General features: G+C 40.0%; 1 protein-coding gene across 1 annotated transcript in view; it reads left to right on the forward strand.

The window, feature by feature from the left end:
* DNAAF4 (dynein axonemal assembly factor 4) overlaps positions 1 to 17091 on the forward strand; it is a 90777-nt gene extending 73686 nt beyond the window's left edge. Inside the window, 3 exon segments of the mRNA XM_047766298.1 lie at positions 12095 to 12248; positions 13815 to 13920; positions 16621 to 17091. Of these exon segments, the coding sequence (XP_047622254.1) occupies positions 12095 to 12248; positions 13815 to 13920; positions 16621 to 16730 (370 nt within the window). The 3' untranslated portion in view covers positions 16731 to 17091.
* The last annotated feature ends 1332 nt before the right edge of the window (positions 17092 to 18423 follow it).

The raw sequence follows: 18423 nt of genomic DNA on the forward strand, positions 1-18423 counted from the left end.
TCTAGATATACGCCCAGGAGTGGGATTGATGGATCATATAGTAGCTCTATATTTAGTATTTTTTTTTCTTTTTTATTGCTGCATCTGGGACATATGGAAGTTCTCGTGCAAGGGGTCAAACCAGAGTAGCAGCTGCAAGCCTACACCACAGCTTATGGCAATGCCAGATCCTTAACCCACAGAGTACGGCCAGGGGTTGAATCCACATCCCCTATGTAAGGTTCTTAACCCACTGAGCCACAATGGGAACTCCTATATTTAGTTTTTTAAGAAGCCTCCGTAACTGTTCTCCATAATGGTTGCACCAATCTACATTCCCACCAGCAGTGTAGTAGGGTTTCCCTTTTCTGCGTATCCTTTCCAGCATTTATTGTTTTTAGATGTTTTGATGATGGCTATTCTGACTGGTGTGAGGTGAGGTTTGGATAAAGAAGATGTGGTACATATATACTATGAAATATTACTCAGTCATAAGAGAATGAAATAATGCCATTTGCAGCAGCATGGATGGAAATTATCATACTAAGTGAGTAAGTCAGAAAGAGAAAGACAAATATCATATGAGATCACTAATACGTGGAATCTAATAAAAATGATACAAAGGAACTTAGAAAACAGAAACAGATTCAAAGATTTTCAAACCAAATTTATGGCTACCAAAGGGGAAATGTGGGGTGAGGGATAAATTAGGGGGTTGAGGTTGACATATACATACTACTGTATATAAAATAGATGGTTAACAGGGACCTACTGTATAGCACAGGGTAATCTACTCAATACTGTGTGATAACCTAAATGGGAAAAGGATATGAAAAGGAATGAATATATGTACCTGTATAGCTGATTTACTATGCTGTATACCTGAAACTAACACAAATTTGTGAGTCAACCATACTCCAATAAAATTTATATATAAAAAACCAGTTAGGGAGTTTCCCTTGTGGCTTACTGTGTTAAGAACCTGACATAGTTTCTCTGACGATACAGGTTGCATTCCTGGCCTCACTCAGTGGGTTAAGAATCTGGCATTGCCATGGCTGTGGTATAGGTTGGCAGCTGCAGCTCAGATTCGACCCCTCACCTGGGAACTTCCATATGCTACAGGTGAAACTGTGAAAAGAAGGAGGAAAAAAGCCAGTTAGATTACAATGACTTAAAGGCTGTAGGGTAAATATGTCATGAGTCAAATGAAAGGGTGATTTTTACATAAAGGGAGAATTACAGCTTAGAACTAGTATAAGTGAGTTTAGAGAATGCCAATTCCTATAGTCCTAGCCCCTCCCCTCATGTGGAGAGTAGGGGGCTCATCAGAGAGGGTGGTAGGATAGTACTGCCCCCATGGTTAGAAAGTCCTTAGGCACAAGATGTAATGGTGCTGGGGCTGGCTAAACATCCTAGGCACTGTTTGGTCTGGTCTTATTTCTGATATACTAAGGACATGATTTTAATTTGAGTGGAAAGGGCAGATAAGATCGTTGAGCTAGGGTTGGAATTTTGAGTGTCAAAAATAACAAAAGACTGGAGTTCCCGTTGTGGCTCAATGGTTAATGAATCTGACTAGGAACCGTGAGGTTGTGGGTTCGATCCCTGGCCTTGTTCAGTGGGTTAAGGATCTGGCGTTGCCATGAGCTGTGGTGTAGGTCGCAGACTTGGCTTGGATCCCGTGTTGCTGTGGCTGTGGTGTAGGTCGGCGGCTACAGCTCTGATTCGACCCCTAGCCTGGGAACTTCCATATGCCGCAGAAGCGGCCCGAGAAATGGCAAAAAGACAAAAAAAAACAAAACAAAACAAAACAAAAGACTGGTGTATGTGTGCATGTGTGCATGCACATGCGTGTGTGTGTGTGTGTGTGTAGCTGCTGGCAAAAGCAATGATTTGGCATCAGCCTACTGCAAAAGTGTACTTTGTTGCAGACACGTGTGACTGGTAGATTGTAATCATTTTAATTGCTGTTGTTTCTGTACCATTTTACCTTATTGCCTCCAATTGGGTAGAAAAAGAAAGAGAAGCAGAAAGAGGAGAGGAAGAGAGTTAAAAATGAGGAGAAATGGAAGAAAACTAGTGATGTTATCAAATCAGTTCTCACTGCTTGCAACTTATAAAATCAATACTCACAAATGTTGGTAGAATTAAAAGCTGCCTTTAATCAGAATGCCAGCCATCTGGGGAAATGGTGGACTCAAGCATCCCCCAAAACCACCTCCGAAGATTCTGCTCAGCCATGAAACCTTTTAAAGGGAAACAGGAAGTCATCTCACTTAATCACTGAGATACGGGTTCAGAGTCATCACCATCCCCCACTGTGTGTGGATTTGTCCACTTTTTTTTTGGCTTTTTAGGGCCACACCCTTGGCATAAGGAGGTTCCCAGGCTAAGGGTCAAGTTGGAGCTACAGCTGCCGGCCTATACCACAGCCGCAGCAACTCAGGAACCGAGCCACATCTTCAACCTATACCACAGCTCAGGGCAACACTGGATCCTTAACCCACTGAGTGAGGCCAGCGATAGAACCTGCAACCTCATGGTTACTAGTCAGATTCATTTCTGCTGTGCGACGACAGGAACCCCTAACAATATTTTTTTTTTTCTTTTTAAGACTCATCCACTCTTGATATATATATATTTTTAATGCTGTCTTGTTCACAGTTTGCTCATGAGATTACTGGAGAGGAACCTAGAGAAGAGATCTGGTCATTTGTTAATTGCTTATTCTTCATTTCTACTTCTTTGATCTACGGAAAGAACCAACATGTTAGACAAAGTATTATATGATTAAAAGATTTGAAAGGTATGCATGGGCCAGAAATAGGGGTGCCTGGTTAAGACAAAAGGGTGTCTCCTGCAGAGAGCTCTTTCCTGCAAAGAGCTTTTTCCTGCCAAAAGCTGCTTACAAATCCCTGCTTGTCAGGACATCCTTCCATTTCTGTGGGATCATGGATGAAGGTTTGTCCTCTGTAACCTCTTCATGATGACATAGGACCCTGTATTCTTAGAGTGGAAGACATTGACATAGTCCTGTAGCATCTCTTTGCTGACAGTTGTACTTGCCTGTTTACACATACAGTTAAAACAAGCTACAGTTATTTTGATGCCCCCAAAGATATAGAATATTACGAGCAGTAGTGTCAGTCCCATTTTCTTAAGGTCTGTTCTGTCTAGTCATAGATTCAGTATTGCTCAAGATGGAGCAGTTGATGTCATGGCTACAGTCTGATCATCATGTAGTTAGCTTTTCCCCTCTGATGGCAGTTATGGTATCTTTAAAACAACTGGGGAATGTGCAGCAGACACTGAGTCTGTGACTCTATTGTCCTAATCCTTAACTGCTTGAGGTGCTCTTTTGTGACTCAGGGAGGTCTTGGAGACATCAGTTCTCTATAAACAGGAGGCAGGAGACTTGGAGGGGCCTTTGTACCTGGGGGATGGTGGCCTGCAATGTTCTCCTCAGTTCCAGTGACACCTAGAGAAGCAAAATACAGTTAATCATAGTGACAGGCCCAAACAGATAAAAGGAAAGTTTTGAATTATAAGAAATGTATCCTTTCTACCAATGCAATGCAGTATAAAAGATAGAAACAGACATAATAGAACCCATTCAGGGTTGAATTTAAGCCAAAGAATGAAATACTTTGGTCTTCAGAGGCTTTGTTTCATGATAGCCTTCTATATTTACCCAGGAAAAAACAGTCCAGCTATCCTTTAAACCCACAGGACATTTGTTTAATAGAGGGTAGAAGTGGACAAGCCTTCCAAAAGGGCAATAGCTTGAGAAAACTGCTTACAGGGTCATGTCTATTCAAAAGATACCCTTAAAAAAGCCACCGAATGTTTTCATTTTTCTTTACCTAGCCTTCTACTGCGAAGTCTTAATTTTAAACGCTAGATGTACCTTTCAGGAAAATATGTAAGCTTAGGTAATTTTATTTATTCAGGAAAGCATTTTACCTTTTACAATTAACATTGTAGCAGATAGCTTTTTACTGAGACCATCTCACATAAAACAGAGTCTAGGTGCTCGAATTTAGATATTCACATGGTAGGATGTTAACAGCCTTACATGACTCAGAATCTGTAAATAGCTGTAATAGCTACCCATCCAGACACTTGTAATCATGTAAGGTAGATGATTTGTTTTGTCCCACTGATGTTACTCTGTGCTTGATTTTTAGCCTAAGTGTTTTTGTTTTGTCTTTTTAGGGTTGCACCTGAGGCATATGAAATCTCTCAGGCTAGGGGTCAAATTGGAGTTGCAGCTGCCGGCCTACGCCATAGCCACAGCAACTTGGGATTGGAGCTACATCTGCAACCTATACCACAGCTCATGGCAACACCGGCTCCTTAACCCACTGAGTGAGGCCAGGGATTGAACCCACATCCTCATGGATACCAGTTGAATTTGTTACTGCTGAACCAACTTGGAAACTCCAGCTTAAGTGTTTTTGGATCCTGTCTTAATCCCAGAATGAAAATTGCTTATTTTCCCACACTAGGACAACTTGATTCCCATCTGCATACCTTACTCTCTATATACAGGAAATTCTAATGTTGGATAGGAGGAAATGAATGATATATAGTTCTACACCCTGACACCCAGCACATATTACTATTGTTACATAAAATCACCTACCCTAGTTCTAGGGTCAAATTTTCTTTTTTTCCTCTTTGCCTAAGTACCAGATTTTGTAGCCCTTTTAAGATTGAGGCTATACTTTGCTTTTACATTTTCCCTTATTACCCAGGTTAATTCTGCTTATGAACACTAGCTTTGTATGTAGGAGCTTGCTGTTTGCTGAATGACTACCCTAGTGCCAACTTGTTCCAGTCTGAATTTCTATTTGCTTGCCGTTTGTGAGTTTTCTGTAGCTAGATTCTATCTGCCTGTCTGGATGTCCTTTTACTTCATGTTGGACTTTTTGATGCTGACTGTTGACCACCTGTTACCATCTTCTCCCAACACAGCATACAATTCTCCTTGCCAAATTGAATTTCTTTCTAATACTTAGGTTTGGATCCACACCTTGGCAAGAACTATGAAGAGTCAGGCTATAAATTTTCACAGATGCTGGCAAAGTTGGGAGACTCATGAGTTAGAGAAAAGGGACTTTATTATTCAAGGCACATCAAACAGCATGATCTTCATGTTGGCTTCCTTTGCCCTTCAAGTCCCACAGGGCCAATGCAGAAGTGGGCCCAGGTGGACGCTGCACATACAGTAGGTTTGTAGCATAGCTGAGAAGGCCAAGCTTATGGAACACAACTTTTTGTAGTAGGACCATAGGCAAATCTGTCCAACCCTTTCCTCACAAGGTGGTAATATATTTATCATACTGAGCAGCAAACAAATCTGCTCTTTGCCCTAGAGAGAGACACTGTGTCTGTCTTCTAAGGCTATGCATTATACGAACATCTTTGAAAGGAGAGTCCCAAACAAAAGCTGTGAGAGCCTCTGACATTAGACATGCAGGAACATGAAAGATCCATGGAGAATTGTCTCTCAATATCCTCTGGTACCTGCCTATTTTTAGAACAGATCTGCCAAATCTGCCTTGTTCTTCTGCATTTTTTTTTACAGCTTTATTTGTTTATTGAGGTAAGACAATGTTCTTATGTTGCTACCTTTTGCCTGACCTAGAGAAGTTTAGAATCCAGGAGTTCCTGCTGTGCACAGTGGGTTATGGATTTGGCACCGCTGCAGCTATGGTGTAGGTCACAGTTGCATCTCAGATTCAGTCCCTGGCCTGGGAACTTCCATATGCTCTGAGTATGGCCAAAAAAAAAAGTTTAGAATCCATATTCTAAGATAACTTCTTTGACATAATTATAATTCTGTTCATTGATCGATTGCATTTTACAGCGTATAATATTCTGTTGCAGTACAGTCCCTATCATGGCCTAACTTGTCATTTTATTTTGTAGGCAGTATCCTTTTCCTCTTGGCATCCTGAGTGCTAATTGTACTAGTTGATGCTCCTTCACTAAGGTGCACTGATTCTCAGTTTCGGAAACTTTGAGATACCCAAAATGTTTTCTATCCACATAAGATACTGAAAGAAACAAGAACCTTGAAAGTCCTTTGAGGAGCAGATATCTGTTACAGTTCCTATTACTGACAAAACAGAGCTGCTCTTTCTTCTGTTAGAATGTGTTACTCCCTGCCCTCACTGCTGTTTCTAATCCCCACTACTTTTGATTTCCCATAAGTCTTCTTTTTTTTTTTTTGTCTTTTGTCTTTTGTGTTTTTAGGGATGCACCTGTGGCATATGGAGATTCCCAGGCTAGGGGTCTAATTGGAGCTGCAGCCTCTGGCCTATGCTACAGCCACAGCAAAACCAGATCTGAGCCGAGTCTGCCACCTACACCTCAGTTCAAGGCAACGCTGGATCCTTAACACAGGGCCAGGGATCGAACCCGTGTCCTCATGGATACTAGTTGGGTTCATTAACCACTCAGCCACCATGGGAACTCCTCTCATAAGTCTTTTCTGCCCCCTTCTTTACTTCCCTTTTTTTTTTTTGTCTTTTTGCCTTTTCTAGGGCCGCACCTGTGGCATATGGAGATTCCCAGGCCAGGGGTCTAATTGGAGCTGTAGCTGCTGGCCTATGCCACAGCAACTCGGGATCCAAGCCGTGTCTGTGACCTGACCTACACCACAGCTTACGGCAATGTCGGATCCTCAACCCACTGAGTGAGGCCCGGGATCAAACCCACAACCTCATTGTTCCTAGTCAGATTCGTTAACCACTGAGCCACAACAGGAACTCTCTCTTTCTTTCTTATCACTCCTGCCTCTTGTAGCTTCTCCCATACTCAACTCTTGCTGATGTTTGGCCCTCTGACCATTGCTGATCAGAATGTTTCTTTCTGGAGTTCCCATCATGGCTCAGTGGTTAATGAACCCAACTAGGAACCATGAGGTTGTGGGTGCAATCCCTGGCCTTTCTCATTGGGTTAAGGATTCAGCATTGCCATGAGCTGTGGTGTAGGTTGCAGACGCGGCTTGGATCCCATATTGCTGTGGCTCTGGCATAGACTGACCCTACAGCTCTGATTCAACCCCTAGCCTGGGAACCTCCAACCAGTCATCATAAAAATAAAATGACAGGAGTGTTTGAGTTGTCCATGTCTCTATTGGTCTTTCTATGCAGTCAGTACAGTGAGCACTCACTGTGTATTGCATGAGTTATTTACATGAATTTTTGCATAATTTTTTCACTGGCATTGCTTTATTTGGAGCCGTCAGAGGGGAGACTTACTGGCTATTAGCTTTTCTGTTTAAATTTGATATTAAAGGCTACTGTCGTTTGAACAGAAGTTTAAATTTTTTCCTTTTCCTTTTGAAATTCAGCTGTTTCTGAGTTCAGAACTGTTCTGAAAGCCATAAAGCACATTATGCTTTATTGGATATTTGTACTGGTATTGAACTTTAAAGAATGTAATGTTCATTTGGATTTATATTTTAATATACATGTAAAATTAAAAACCTTTAATACAGGGAGTTTCCATTGTGGTACAGCGGGAAACGAACTGGACTGGTGTCCATGAAGATGTAGGTTCAATCCCTGGCCTCTCTCAGTGAGTTGGGTATCTGTGTTGCCATGAGCTATAGGTGAAGACGTGTCTCTGATCCCACGTTGCTGTGGCTGTGGTGTAGGCTGGCAGCAGTAGCTCCAATTTAACCCCTAGCCTAGGAACTTCTACATGCCATGGCCCTAAAAAAACAAAACAAAAAAAAAAGTTTAATACTTCATATTTATTTCTAATATGCCTCCCACAGGGGTTCTTTTAATACTGCTCATTGTAAGCTCTTCTTCCCTTAGAACATGAGAGAATTTTTCTGATTAAACTGTTGTGGAGTTCCCTGGTGGCTCAGCAGATTAAGGATCTGGCATTATCACTAGAGTGGCTCAGGTCACTGCTGTGGTGCAGGTTTGATCTCTGGACCAGAACTTCTGTATGCCATGGATGTAGCCAAAAATAAAAATAAAGAACTCTTGCATTATAAAGCCTTTAACTCGGGGGTTCCCTGATGGTCTAGTGGTTTATTAGATTTGGTGCTTTTACCACTGTGGCTTGGGTTCAGTCCCTAATCTGGGAGCGGAGATCCCACATCAAGCCGTTGCACCCTACAACCAAAGCAAAAAAATATAGAAACAAAAAACAACCTGTCAGCTTATATGAAAGATGAAAAATGGAACTCCAAATTATATATTAATATGAGATTTATATAGATATAGACCTTTTAATGGAATAGATAACCCAGAAATAACCCTTACAGATGAAAATGATATGGTCAAATGATTTTTAGCAAAGGTGCTAAAAGCTCTTCAGTGGAGAAAGGACTTTACTTTTCACCAAATGGTATTGGAAAAACTGGATATTCTCATGCAAAAGAATGAAGTTGAACACTCATCTAACAGCATATACAAAAATTAACTCAAGGAGTTCTTTCGTAGCACAGCAGGTTATCTGGCGTTGTCATTGCAGCAGCTTGGGTTGCTACCGTGGCACAGGTTTGATCCCTGGCCAGGGAACTTCCATGTGCAGTGGGCATGCCCCTCCCCAGATTAACTCAAAATGAATCAATCACCTAAACATAAGAGTTAAATCTATGAAATACTCAGAGGAAAACAACGTTCTTTATGACATTAGTCTAACCAGCCTTGAAAAGGAGGTGGTAAGTAAAATAAGCTAGTTACGAAAGGACAAATACTGTATGACTCCACTTATATGAGGTACCTAGAGTAGTTAAAGTCTTAGAAACAGAAAATAGGATGGTGGTTGTGAAACGTAGGAGGGAATGGGGATATATTGTTCCATAGGTACAGAGTTTCAGTTTGGGAAGATGAAAAAGTTCTAGATAGGTAGTGGTGGTTGTACAAAAATGAGTATGTACTTAATGCCAGTAAACTGTACATTTAAAAATGGTTAAAATGGGAGTTCCCGTTGTGGCTCAGCGGAAACGAACCTGACCAGATTTTTTAGGGCAAAATATTTTTAAAGGGTATATATTTTTGGTATTGAAGTGGGAAAGGAGGACTGGAAGATTTCTGGGCAAGGTTTTCTTGCTCTTAGGGAGCCTGTGCCAAAAGATACTCTCCCATTTTCTCCTAATGCATGTTGTGCCTCAATGTGGCACCTTGAACTATGTGTGAAGAAAACCAGCCCCAGAATGAAGTAGCTGCTGAGTCCAGTAGGATGGAAAAATGGGGAGTTCCCGTCATGGTGCAGTGGTTAACAAATCCAACTAGGAACCATGAGGTTGCAGGTTCAATCCCTGGCCTTGCTCAGTGGGTTAAGGATCCGGTGTTGCCATGAGCTGTGGTGTGGGTCGCAGACGTGGCTTAGATCCTGCATTGCTGTGGCTGTGGTGTAGGCCGGCAGCTACAGCTCCGATTGGACCCCTAGCCTAGGAACCTCCATATGCTGTGGGAGCGACCCAAGAAAAGGCAAAAAGACCAAAAAAAAAAAAAAAGAATGGAAAAATGGAGGGAAGCTGAGGCCTTGATAATATCCTTGAGCTTCTGATTATATTAGGCAGGGAGCTTTTCCTGTTGAACTTTTTTAATGCGAGGTGTTCTATTTCCTTCCTTGTTTAAATCAGTTTGAATTAAAATTCTGTTACTTGTGGTCAGAAACATCCTAGCTGATAGGAAGCATTTCAGAAACCTAAACTGTCCTGACAGAATTAGCTTTTCTAGTTTGTGCAAGTTATTTTAAACTTCAGACAGGCTTAGGTTAGATGTCATAGTTGTGTCATTTTACCTTTTATTCATGATGTGTTGGTTGCTTTTATGGGTCTACTAATGTCATCATGTTTAGTATTATAGAACTGTAAAGTATATAGTGTAGTTGATTGGAAATGAATAAAAAGAGATTTTTTTTTTGGACTTTTTGTCATTTCTTGGGCCCCTCCTGTGGCATATGGAGGTTCCCAGGCTAGAGGTCGAATCGGAGCTATAGCCACCTGCCTATGCCACAGCCACAGCAACGTGGGATCTGAGCCGCATCTGCGACCTACACCACAGCTCACGGCAACACCGGATCGCCAACCCACTGAACAAGGGCAGGGATTAAACCCACAACCTCATGGTTCCTAGTCGGATTCGTTGACCACTGCACCATGACGGGAACTCCTAAAAAGAGTTTTTTATATAGCACTTTTGTGTTTGGCAAAGTAGTTTCTGTTTTTCTTATATTTATGCATTTTAAAATTATCGGGAATTGTACTTGAAAAATAAAAAAAGAAACTTTACATTTTAAATAAATCCTTTAATTATGTCCATCTCTTTATTTGAAGGAAATTTTGGAAGATTTTAACTGAAAGATTATGTTACGATGCTTTTGTTTGCTAGTAATGGAAAAACCCAGTTTCAAATGGCTTAATATTTAAAGGAATTAATTGGCTTACATAACTAAAAAGCTAAAGGTGTGTTACATTTCGGGTAAAGCTTGATCCAGCAGCTTAACTGTATCATCAAGGACTCAAGTTTCCTTCTGCCTTTTTATTCTTTTCTTTTCTTTTTCTTTTTTTATTTTTATTATTTTTTTTAATTTTTTTTTATTTTCCCACTCTACAGCAAGGGGATCAAGTTATCCTTACATGTATACATTACAATTACATTTTTTTCCCCACCCTTTGTTCTGTTGCAACATGAGTATCTAGACAAAGTTCTCAATGCTATTCAGCAGGATCTCCTTGTAAATCTATTCTAAGTTGTGTCTGATAAGCACAAGCTCCCGATCCCTCCCACTCCCTCCCCCTCCCCCTCCCATCAGGCAGCCACAAGTCTTTTCTCCAAGTCCATGATTTTCTTTTCTGAGGAGATGTTCATTTGTGCTGGATATTAGATTCCAGTTATAAGTGATATCATATGGTATTTGTCTTTGTCTTTCTGGCTCATTTCACTCAGTATGAGATTCTCTAGTTCCATCCATGTTGCTGCAAATGGCATTATGTCATTCTTTTTGATGGCTGAGTAGTATTCCATTGTGTATATATACCACCTCTTCCCAATCCAATCATCTGTCGATGGACATTTGGGTTGTTTCCATGTCCTGGCTCTTGTGAATAGTGCTGCAATGAACATGCGGGTGCATGTGTCTCTTTTAAGTAGAGTTTTGTCTGGATAGATGCCCAAGAGTGGGATTGCAGGGTCATATGGAAGTTCTACGTATAGATTTCTAAGGTATCTCCAAACTGTTCTCCATAGTGGCTGTACCAGTTTACATTCCCGCCAACAGTGCAGGAGGGTTCCCTTTTCTCCACACCCCCTCCAGCACTTGTTATTTGTGGATTTATTAATGATGGCCATTCTGACTGGTATGAGGTGGTATCTCATGGTAGTTTTGATTTGCATTTCTCTTATAATCAGCGATGTTGAGCATTTTTTATTATTTTCAAAATTCCATAGTATCAGCTTTATTTTAGTGCTAGTTCCTCCATGGTGTTAAAAATAGTCATTAACAGAAGTTCCCATCATCACTTAGAGGAAACGAATCTGACTGGTATCCATGAGGACGCAGGTTCAGTCTCTGGCCTGGCTTAGTGTGTTAAGGATCCGGCATTGCTGTGAGCTGTGGTGTAGGTTGCAGACGTTGCCATGGCTCTGGCATAGGCCGGCGGCTATATTTCCGATTCGACCTCTAGCCTGGGAACCTCCATGTGATGCAGGTGGGGCCCTAAAAAGACAAAAACAAAACAGTTTGAGCCTGTGTGCTTTCTTCATTTGTATCCAGCAGGGGGAGTTTTCCCAGTTTTTTATTCTCCAGCTTTGGTAAGAACATCACAGGCTTCATTCTGAATAGACCAGTTTGAATCATAAATCCATCATTGTGTCAGTCATTGTAGGATGGAAATATGCTTACTGGCTTGAGGTACTGATTGGCTACCCTTGGAGGTGGAGATGAGTTCAGTGCCATCAGATTACATGCTGATGTACAGAGGATGGGTGGAGTTAGTGCTGCTGTGATGCCCAATGTATAAGGAATAGAAAAGGAGGTAAGTCATCCATCCCCTTTGCCAAATATCAGTAGATATTATTTTTCTGTTTCTGTTTCAATGTCATATTTTTCTCTTCTCTTTTTGTCTCATTAGCAAGTTGTTTGCAACAGAAAACTATTTGGCAGCTATTAATGCATACAACTTAGCCATAAGACTAAATAATAAGATTCCACTGTTGTATTTGAATCGGGCTGCTTGCCACCTAAAACTGAAAAACCTACACAAAGCCATTGAAGATTCTTCTAAGGTATGTGTATCTATTTATATATGGTGCTTTAAAATTGTTATCCTCCGGAGTTCCCGTCGTGGCGCAGTGGTTAGCGAATCCGACTAGGAACCATGAGGTTGCGGGTTCGGTCCCTGCCCTTGCTCAGTGGGTTGACGATCCGGCGTTGCCCTGAGCTGTGGTGTAGGTTGCAGACGCGGCTCGGATCCTGCGTTGCTGTGGCTCTGGCATAGGCCGGTGGCTACAGCTCCGATTCAACCCCTAGCCTGGGAACCTCCATGTGCCGTGGGAGCGGCCCAAGAAGTAGCAACAACAACAATAACAACAACAAAAGACAAAAAAAAAATTGTTATGTTCCTATTTATTGGTTTAAATGATGCTTTTGGAGTTCCCATTGTGGCTCAGCAGAGACGAATCTGAGTAGTATCCATGAGGACGCAGGTTTGATCCCTGGCCTTGCTCAGTGGGTTAAGGATCTGACGTTGCCATGAGCCATGGTGTAGGTCACAGATATGGCTCAGCTCTGGCATTGCTGTGGCTGTGGCATAGGCTGGCGGCTACTGCTCCAATTCGACACCTAGCCTGGGAACCTCCATATGCCACTGGCATGGCTCTAAAAAGACAAAAAGAAATAAATATATAAATAAATAAATGGTGCTCCTTTGTCAGTTAAATTTAAATAATTGAGATGAAGCAATTTTAAGAATCGTCTTGCTTATTGCGTCTTTTTACTGAAAAAAAAAAGGAATTTTTTTTTGTTGCCCAAGGAACTAGTATTTATTGAGAGTTTGTCAGAAGTCCCCTCTCCATTGTTATGTATTGTCTTGCTGTATCAGCTGAAGTTCAGAAGGAAATTAGTAAATGGTTGTCAGTTTGTGCTCACTTTTTTCTCATTAAAGTTTTACAGACTTAATACAAGGTAGAAAGAATGCTTTATGTCACTTTTATTTGCACAGTAAAAGGATATCTCCATAATAGTTTTCCCATTTTCAAAATAACTTAGTATATCCAAATTTCCATTACTCATATCATGTCATTATCTTAAACTTTTGGCTTTTTCTTTTTTTATATCAGAAAAACTTGCTTTAAGGGAAATCCCATGCAAACCTCTTACATGGCTCCTTGATATTGAGGATATGGAGGAAACAATCAAGTCTTCATACTTTGATCTCATTAAAGCTGCCGAATATCTGACAATATTTTTATGACCCAGTTTTCCTTTTGCTAGCACAATTTCATTTATTCATTTTGAGTGAATGAACAAACTGAATCACCCAATTTGAATATAAAAGACCACAGATGCTATTCATTAATCCATGCTAATAAAGGTAAAGCTGTCGATGCTTCAAATGATAAACCAAATCATAAGTTTGGGGATGAGGGTATGAATCTCATGTAGATACAACTGAACAATTTCTAAAATTGTTCAACATAAATGTGTATGTTTGATAAATTCCTATCCTAGCTAAGCCAAAAATTTTGGTGGGTGAGAGCTTGAGGCCTTTTTTTTCTTCTAAGTTGAGTTTTATTTTTGTTTAAGTTTGAATTAGGAAATTTTATCTTTCCCTTATTGATTTTTCTTGTAAGGCACTAGAATTATTGACACCACCTGTTGCAGACAATGCTAATGCAAGAATGAAGGCACATGTACGACGTGGAACAGCATTCTGTCAACTAGAATTGTATGTAGAAGGTAAGAAGTTGATAGAAATGTTTTAAGTTCCAAGTTATACTCTGAAGAAAATGTTACTGGGATTATTCAAGGTGACTCCATTATTTTATATTTTTGGCATTTAATTTATTCTTTGTATTTGCTCTGATAAAACAAAAATTGAAATATTTTTTAAAAATCATTGTAGAAGAGAATTAAACAAGATGTGAACAAGTTTATGTCTAGGGAAATGAGTCATCAGACAACTTTTTCATGGAAAGATGTGTGATAGAAGATATAAATGAGTCACTTAAGATATAATGAAAATTTTATTTTATTTTATTTTTTGTATTTTGCCATTTCTAGGGCTGCTCCCGCAGCATATGGAGGTTCCCAGGCTAGGGGTCTAATTGGAGCTACAGCTGCCAGCCTACACCAGAGCCACAGCAACACAGGATCCGAGCCGCGTCTGCAACCTACACCACAGCTCATGGCAATGCCAGATCCTTAACCCACTGAGCAAGGGCAGGGACCGAACCCGCAACCTCATGGTTCCTAGTCGGATTCGTTAACCACTGTGCCACCACAGGAACTCCTTTTTTTTGTTGTTGTTGTTGTAATGAAAATTTTAAAATGAACTTCTTTGGTCATACACAGAGACACTGCATATGTACATACATACGAAAGCTCAGAAATAACTGATCTTCCACAGTGTATGATCAATTGCTTTTTTTTTTTATGAGTTTGCGCTAAGGTTTGTAATTGGCCCCTTGTGTATAGAAGCCATAGCATATATTTAATTTCATCTTTAATGTGTTTAAGGACTTTTTGCCGTTACTCATGTTGCCCCAGAGTTTTATCTTTCACTGCTCATCTTTCCATATCTCCGTACCCATATGCCTCGTTCAGCTACCCTTCATTCAAGCCTAAAAACCTATTCCCAATGACCTCTTGCTGGGGAATGGGCTCTAGCTTATAGTTTTATTATTTCTGAATTGTTTGTAAACTTTTTTCTGCCATTTTTAGATTTTTCTAACCAAAGCATCCAAATTAGGTTTATATGCCCATAAGACTTTTTTTTTGGAGTCTTATCCAGCCTCATGAGGATAAAAATTATCAAGACTGGGAGTTCCCATTGTGGCTCAGTGGGTTAAGAACCCAACTAGTATCCATGAGGATGTGGGTTTCATCCCTGGCCTGGCTTAGTGGGTTAAGGATCTGGTATTGTTGCAAGCTGCAGTGCAGTTCACAGATGTAGCGTGGATCCAGCAGTGGTGTGGCTGTGGCATAGGACAACAGCTACTGCTCCTATTGGACCCCTAGCCAGGGAACCTCCATATGCTGAAGGTGCAGCCCTAAAAAGAAAAAGATAAAAAAATTATCCAGGAGTTCCCGTCATGGCTCAGTGGTTAATGACTCCAACTAGGAACCATGAGGTTGCGGGTTTGGTCCCTGTCTTTGCTCAGTGGGTTATGGATCCGGTGTTGCCATGAACTGTGGTGTAGGTTGCAGACGTGGGTTGGATCTCGGGTTGCTGTGGCTGTGGCGTAGGCCGGTGGCTACAGCTCCGATTGGACCCCTAGCCTGGGAATCTCCATGTGCCGCTGGAGCAGCCCAAGAAATGGCAAAAAGACCAAAAAAAAAAAAAAATTATCCAGACAGGAGTGAAATATTGTAACACTTCAGAAATTAATAACGTATTATATGGAAGTTCCCAGGCTAGGGGCTGAATTGAAGTTGCACCTGCTGGCCTGTGCCACAGCCATAACCACGCCAGATCCAAGCTGTATCTGCGACCTACACTGCAGCTTGTGGCAACATCAGATCCTTAATCCACTGAGCAAGGCCAGGCATTGAACCTGCATCCTCATGGATACTAGTTGTGTTCTTAATCCACTGAGCCACAATGGCAACTCTGAGACTCAGCTATATATTTTTAATAACCAGTCCATAATGCTTTCCTTTTAAACTAATTTTCCTCAAAGAAGTTGTGTAGCTAGGATAACTACAAAAAACAAAACAAAACAAAAAACCCTTATGAACTATAGTCTATGAATTATATGAAGTATGGATTGAGTTTACCAAAATTTTTTTTAATGTGGAATTTTGAAATAAGATAACATTTATTACTTCATTGAGGTGATAGAAATGTCTTTTTGATGTATGAATTTTGACTCTGTTCATGCTTTAATGAATTTAAGGTGTTAGCTTATTTGTACTTAAATTTAAAATAACTGCTTCTTACTGAATCCTGAATGAAATCATTAAAATTATTCCTGAAATTACTGAAAAAAATTTGCAGTCTTTTAGAGATACTACTATGTACATGAAGATGGGAATCTAATTTAAAACCTGGTACTTGGAGTTCCCGTTGTGGCTCAGTGGTAACAAATCAAACTAGTATCCATGAGGATGTAAGTTCATGGCCTCTCTGAGTGGGTTAAGGATCTGGCGTTGCCATGAGCTGTGGTGTAGGTTACAGATGTGGCTTGGATCCTGTGTTGCTGTGGCTGTGGCACTGGCCTGCAGCTGCAGTTCCAATTTGACCCCTAGCCTGGGAACTTCCATATGCCATGGGTGTGGCCCTAAAAAGACAAAAAATAAAATAAAATAAATAAAGACTGGTGCTTGTCCTGAATCATGAACTTAGTGATTCTGTTTATTTTTTAAAAATATTGTCTAGATAACACAAGAATTTATAAAATTTTTATTTTATTGATCATAATTGCTATGTAAATATAGGCCTACAGGATTATGAAGCTGCCTTTAAGATTGATCCATCCAACAAAATTATACAAAATGATGCTGAGAAGATTCGGAATATAATTCAAGGAACAGAATTAAAATCTTAATAACTACAAGAAGCACTGTACTAGGTATTGTTCCGGTTTTACCAAATAACTGGAGGCATTAGGAATCTGTGCGAATTATGGTTGACTGTGTGGAATCACTTTCTCTTTAGTTCTGTAGAGGGCAAAATATTATAATCTGTAGAAAAGAAAATGTTTGATTTGAATAGCTTCTGAATTAGTAAATCAAAGTAAGAATAATCTATTTCACTTCTTTACTTCATACTGCTACATAATTTAATTATACATTTTTTGTTACTGAATTCAGCTTGCCCGTATAGCTAACAAAAATTTCTTGGTGTGATTACCAGGACACTTACTGATTTATTTTTACGAGGTAGACACAGAAAATAAAAAAAATTGTGGAATTCTCTTGTGGCACATTGGGTCAGGGACCTGGAGTTGTCACTGCGGCAGCTTGGGTAGCTGCTGTGGCACAGGTTTGATCTCTGGCCCAAGGAACTTCAACATGCCACAGGCCAAAAAAATTGTGTTTATAAAGTATTTTTGTTTGTATTAAATACACTATTTAATGGCCAAAGTTGTCTGATTCTACCAAAGCTGGCCTTTGTATAAACAATACTCATGTTTTCACTTAGTTTCCAAATGCACAGAACCTTTTTTTTTTTTTTTTTTTAAATACTGTTCCACCACCTATTGTTTGAGGCTGGATCAGTTTACCCTAGTAAAACAGCTATTTGGAAAACCTTATCTTCAGCTTTAATTTCAGGCAGTGTTCACCAGAGTTTTGATCATATTTCATAAAACTATCTGGTTATAATTTTTCTAATGAGATTGTTTTCTAGTACCTTCAAGTATACAAAAACAAACAAACAAACAAACAAAAAAAAACCCAGCAGTGGTGAAAATATTAACTTAATGATATTATGATACTGGCACTGGATTGCACCACCATTTGTGTTGTATCACTGTGATGACTCAAGCATTAAGCAAAACCATTATAGCTTCTCTTTTGCATATAATAGTCATCAAATTCTATGATTATATTTAGAATATTTTTAGGAAAATGAAAAGTTTTAAGATTAAATTTTTATAGTATTTGGTCATCTGATATCATTCAAATGGATCATAATACAGCCATCTTTTTTCTTTTTAATGCAGTACGTCTTTGAATATGTGAGTACCCTAGTTCAGCAACCTTGAAACTTTTATTTCTATAAAGCAACTTTTGATAACTTCTGTAGCAGTCCTGCCCAGTTATCAGACCTTCTGATGAGGCAGTATTGCATTTTCTTTCTTCGTTTTTTTTTTTTTTGGGGGGGCTGCATCCATGGCATATGGAAGTTCCTGGGCCAGGGATCAAATCCAAAATGAAACCTTTAATCCACTGTAGCACCAGGGAACGAACCTGCACAGCAACCCAAGCCACTGCAGTGGGGTTCTTAGCCCACTGCGCTACACTGGCAACTTCCAAAGTTTTTGAAGAAGGTTGTGGGAAGTAGCCTTAAGTAGTTACTACTTTTGACCATATCCTCAGACACTCATTTTTATTCATGAAACACTTGACCTCTTTTGAGCAATCTTCTATTGGTTTGTAAGGGACTTTTGTCTTAGGCTGAAGTAGTGACAGAATTAAAATATATACAGACATACCCATTTCCTTTATGATGAAACATGCTTCCCAAATAATAGTGTTATCGTTAAAGCCTATGAATAAAAGATTATTAAAAGAAAA

The sequence above is a fragment of the Phacochoerus africanus genome, chromosome 2, assembly GCF_016906955.1.
Source record: "Phacochoerus africanus isolate WHEZ1 chromosome 2, ROS_Pafr_v1, whole genome shotgun sequence".
Classification (NCBI taxonomy): domain Eukaryota; kingdom Metazoa; phylum Chordata; class Mammalia; order Artiodactyla; family Suidae; genus Phacochoerus; species Phacochoerus africanus.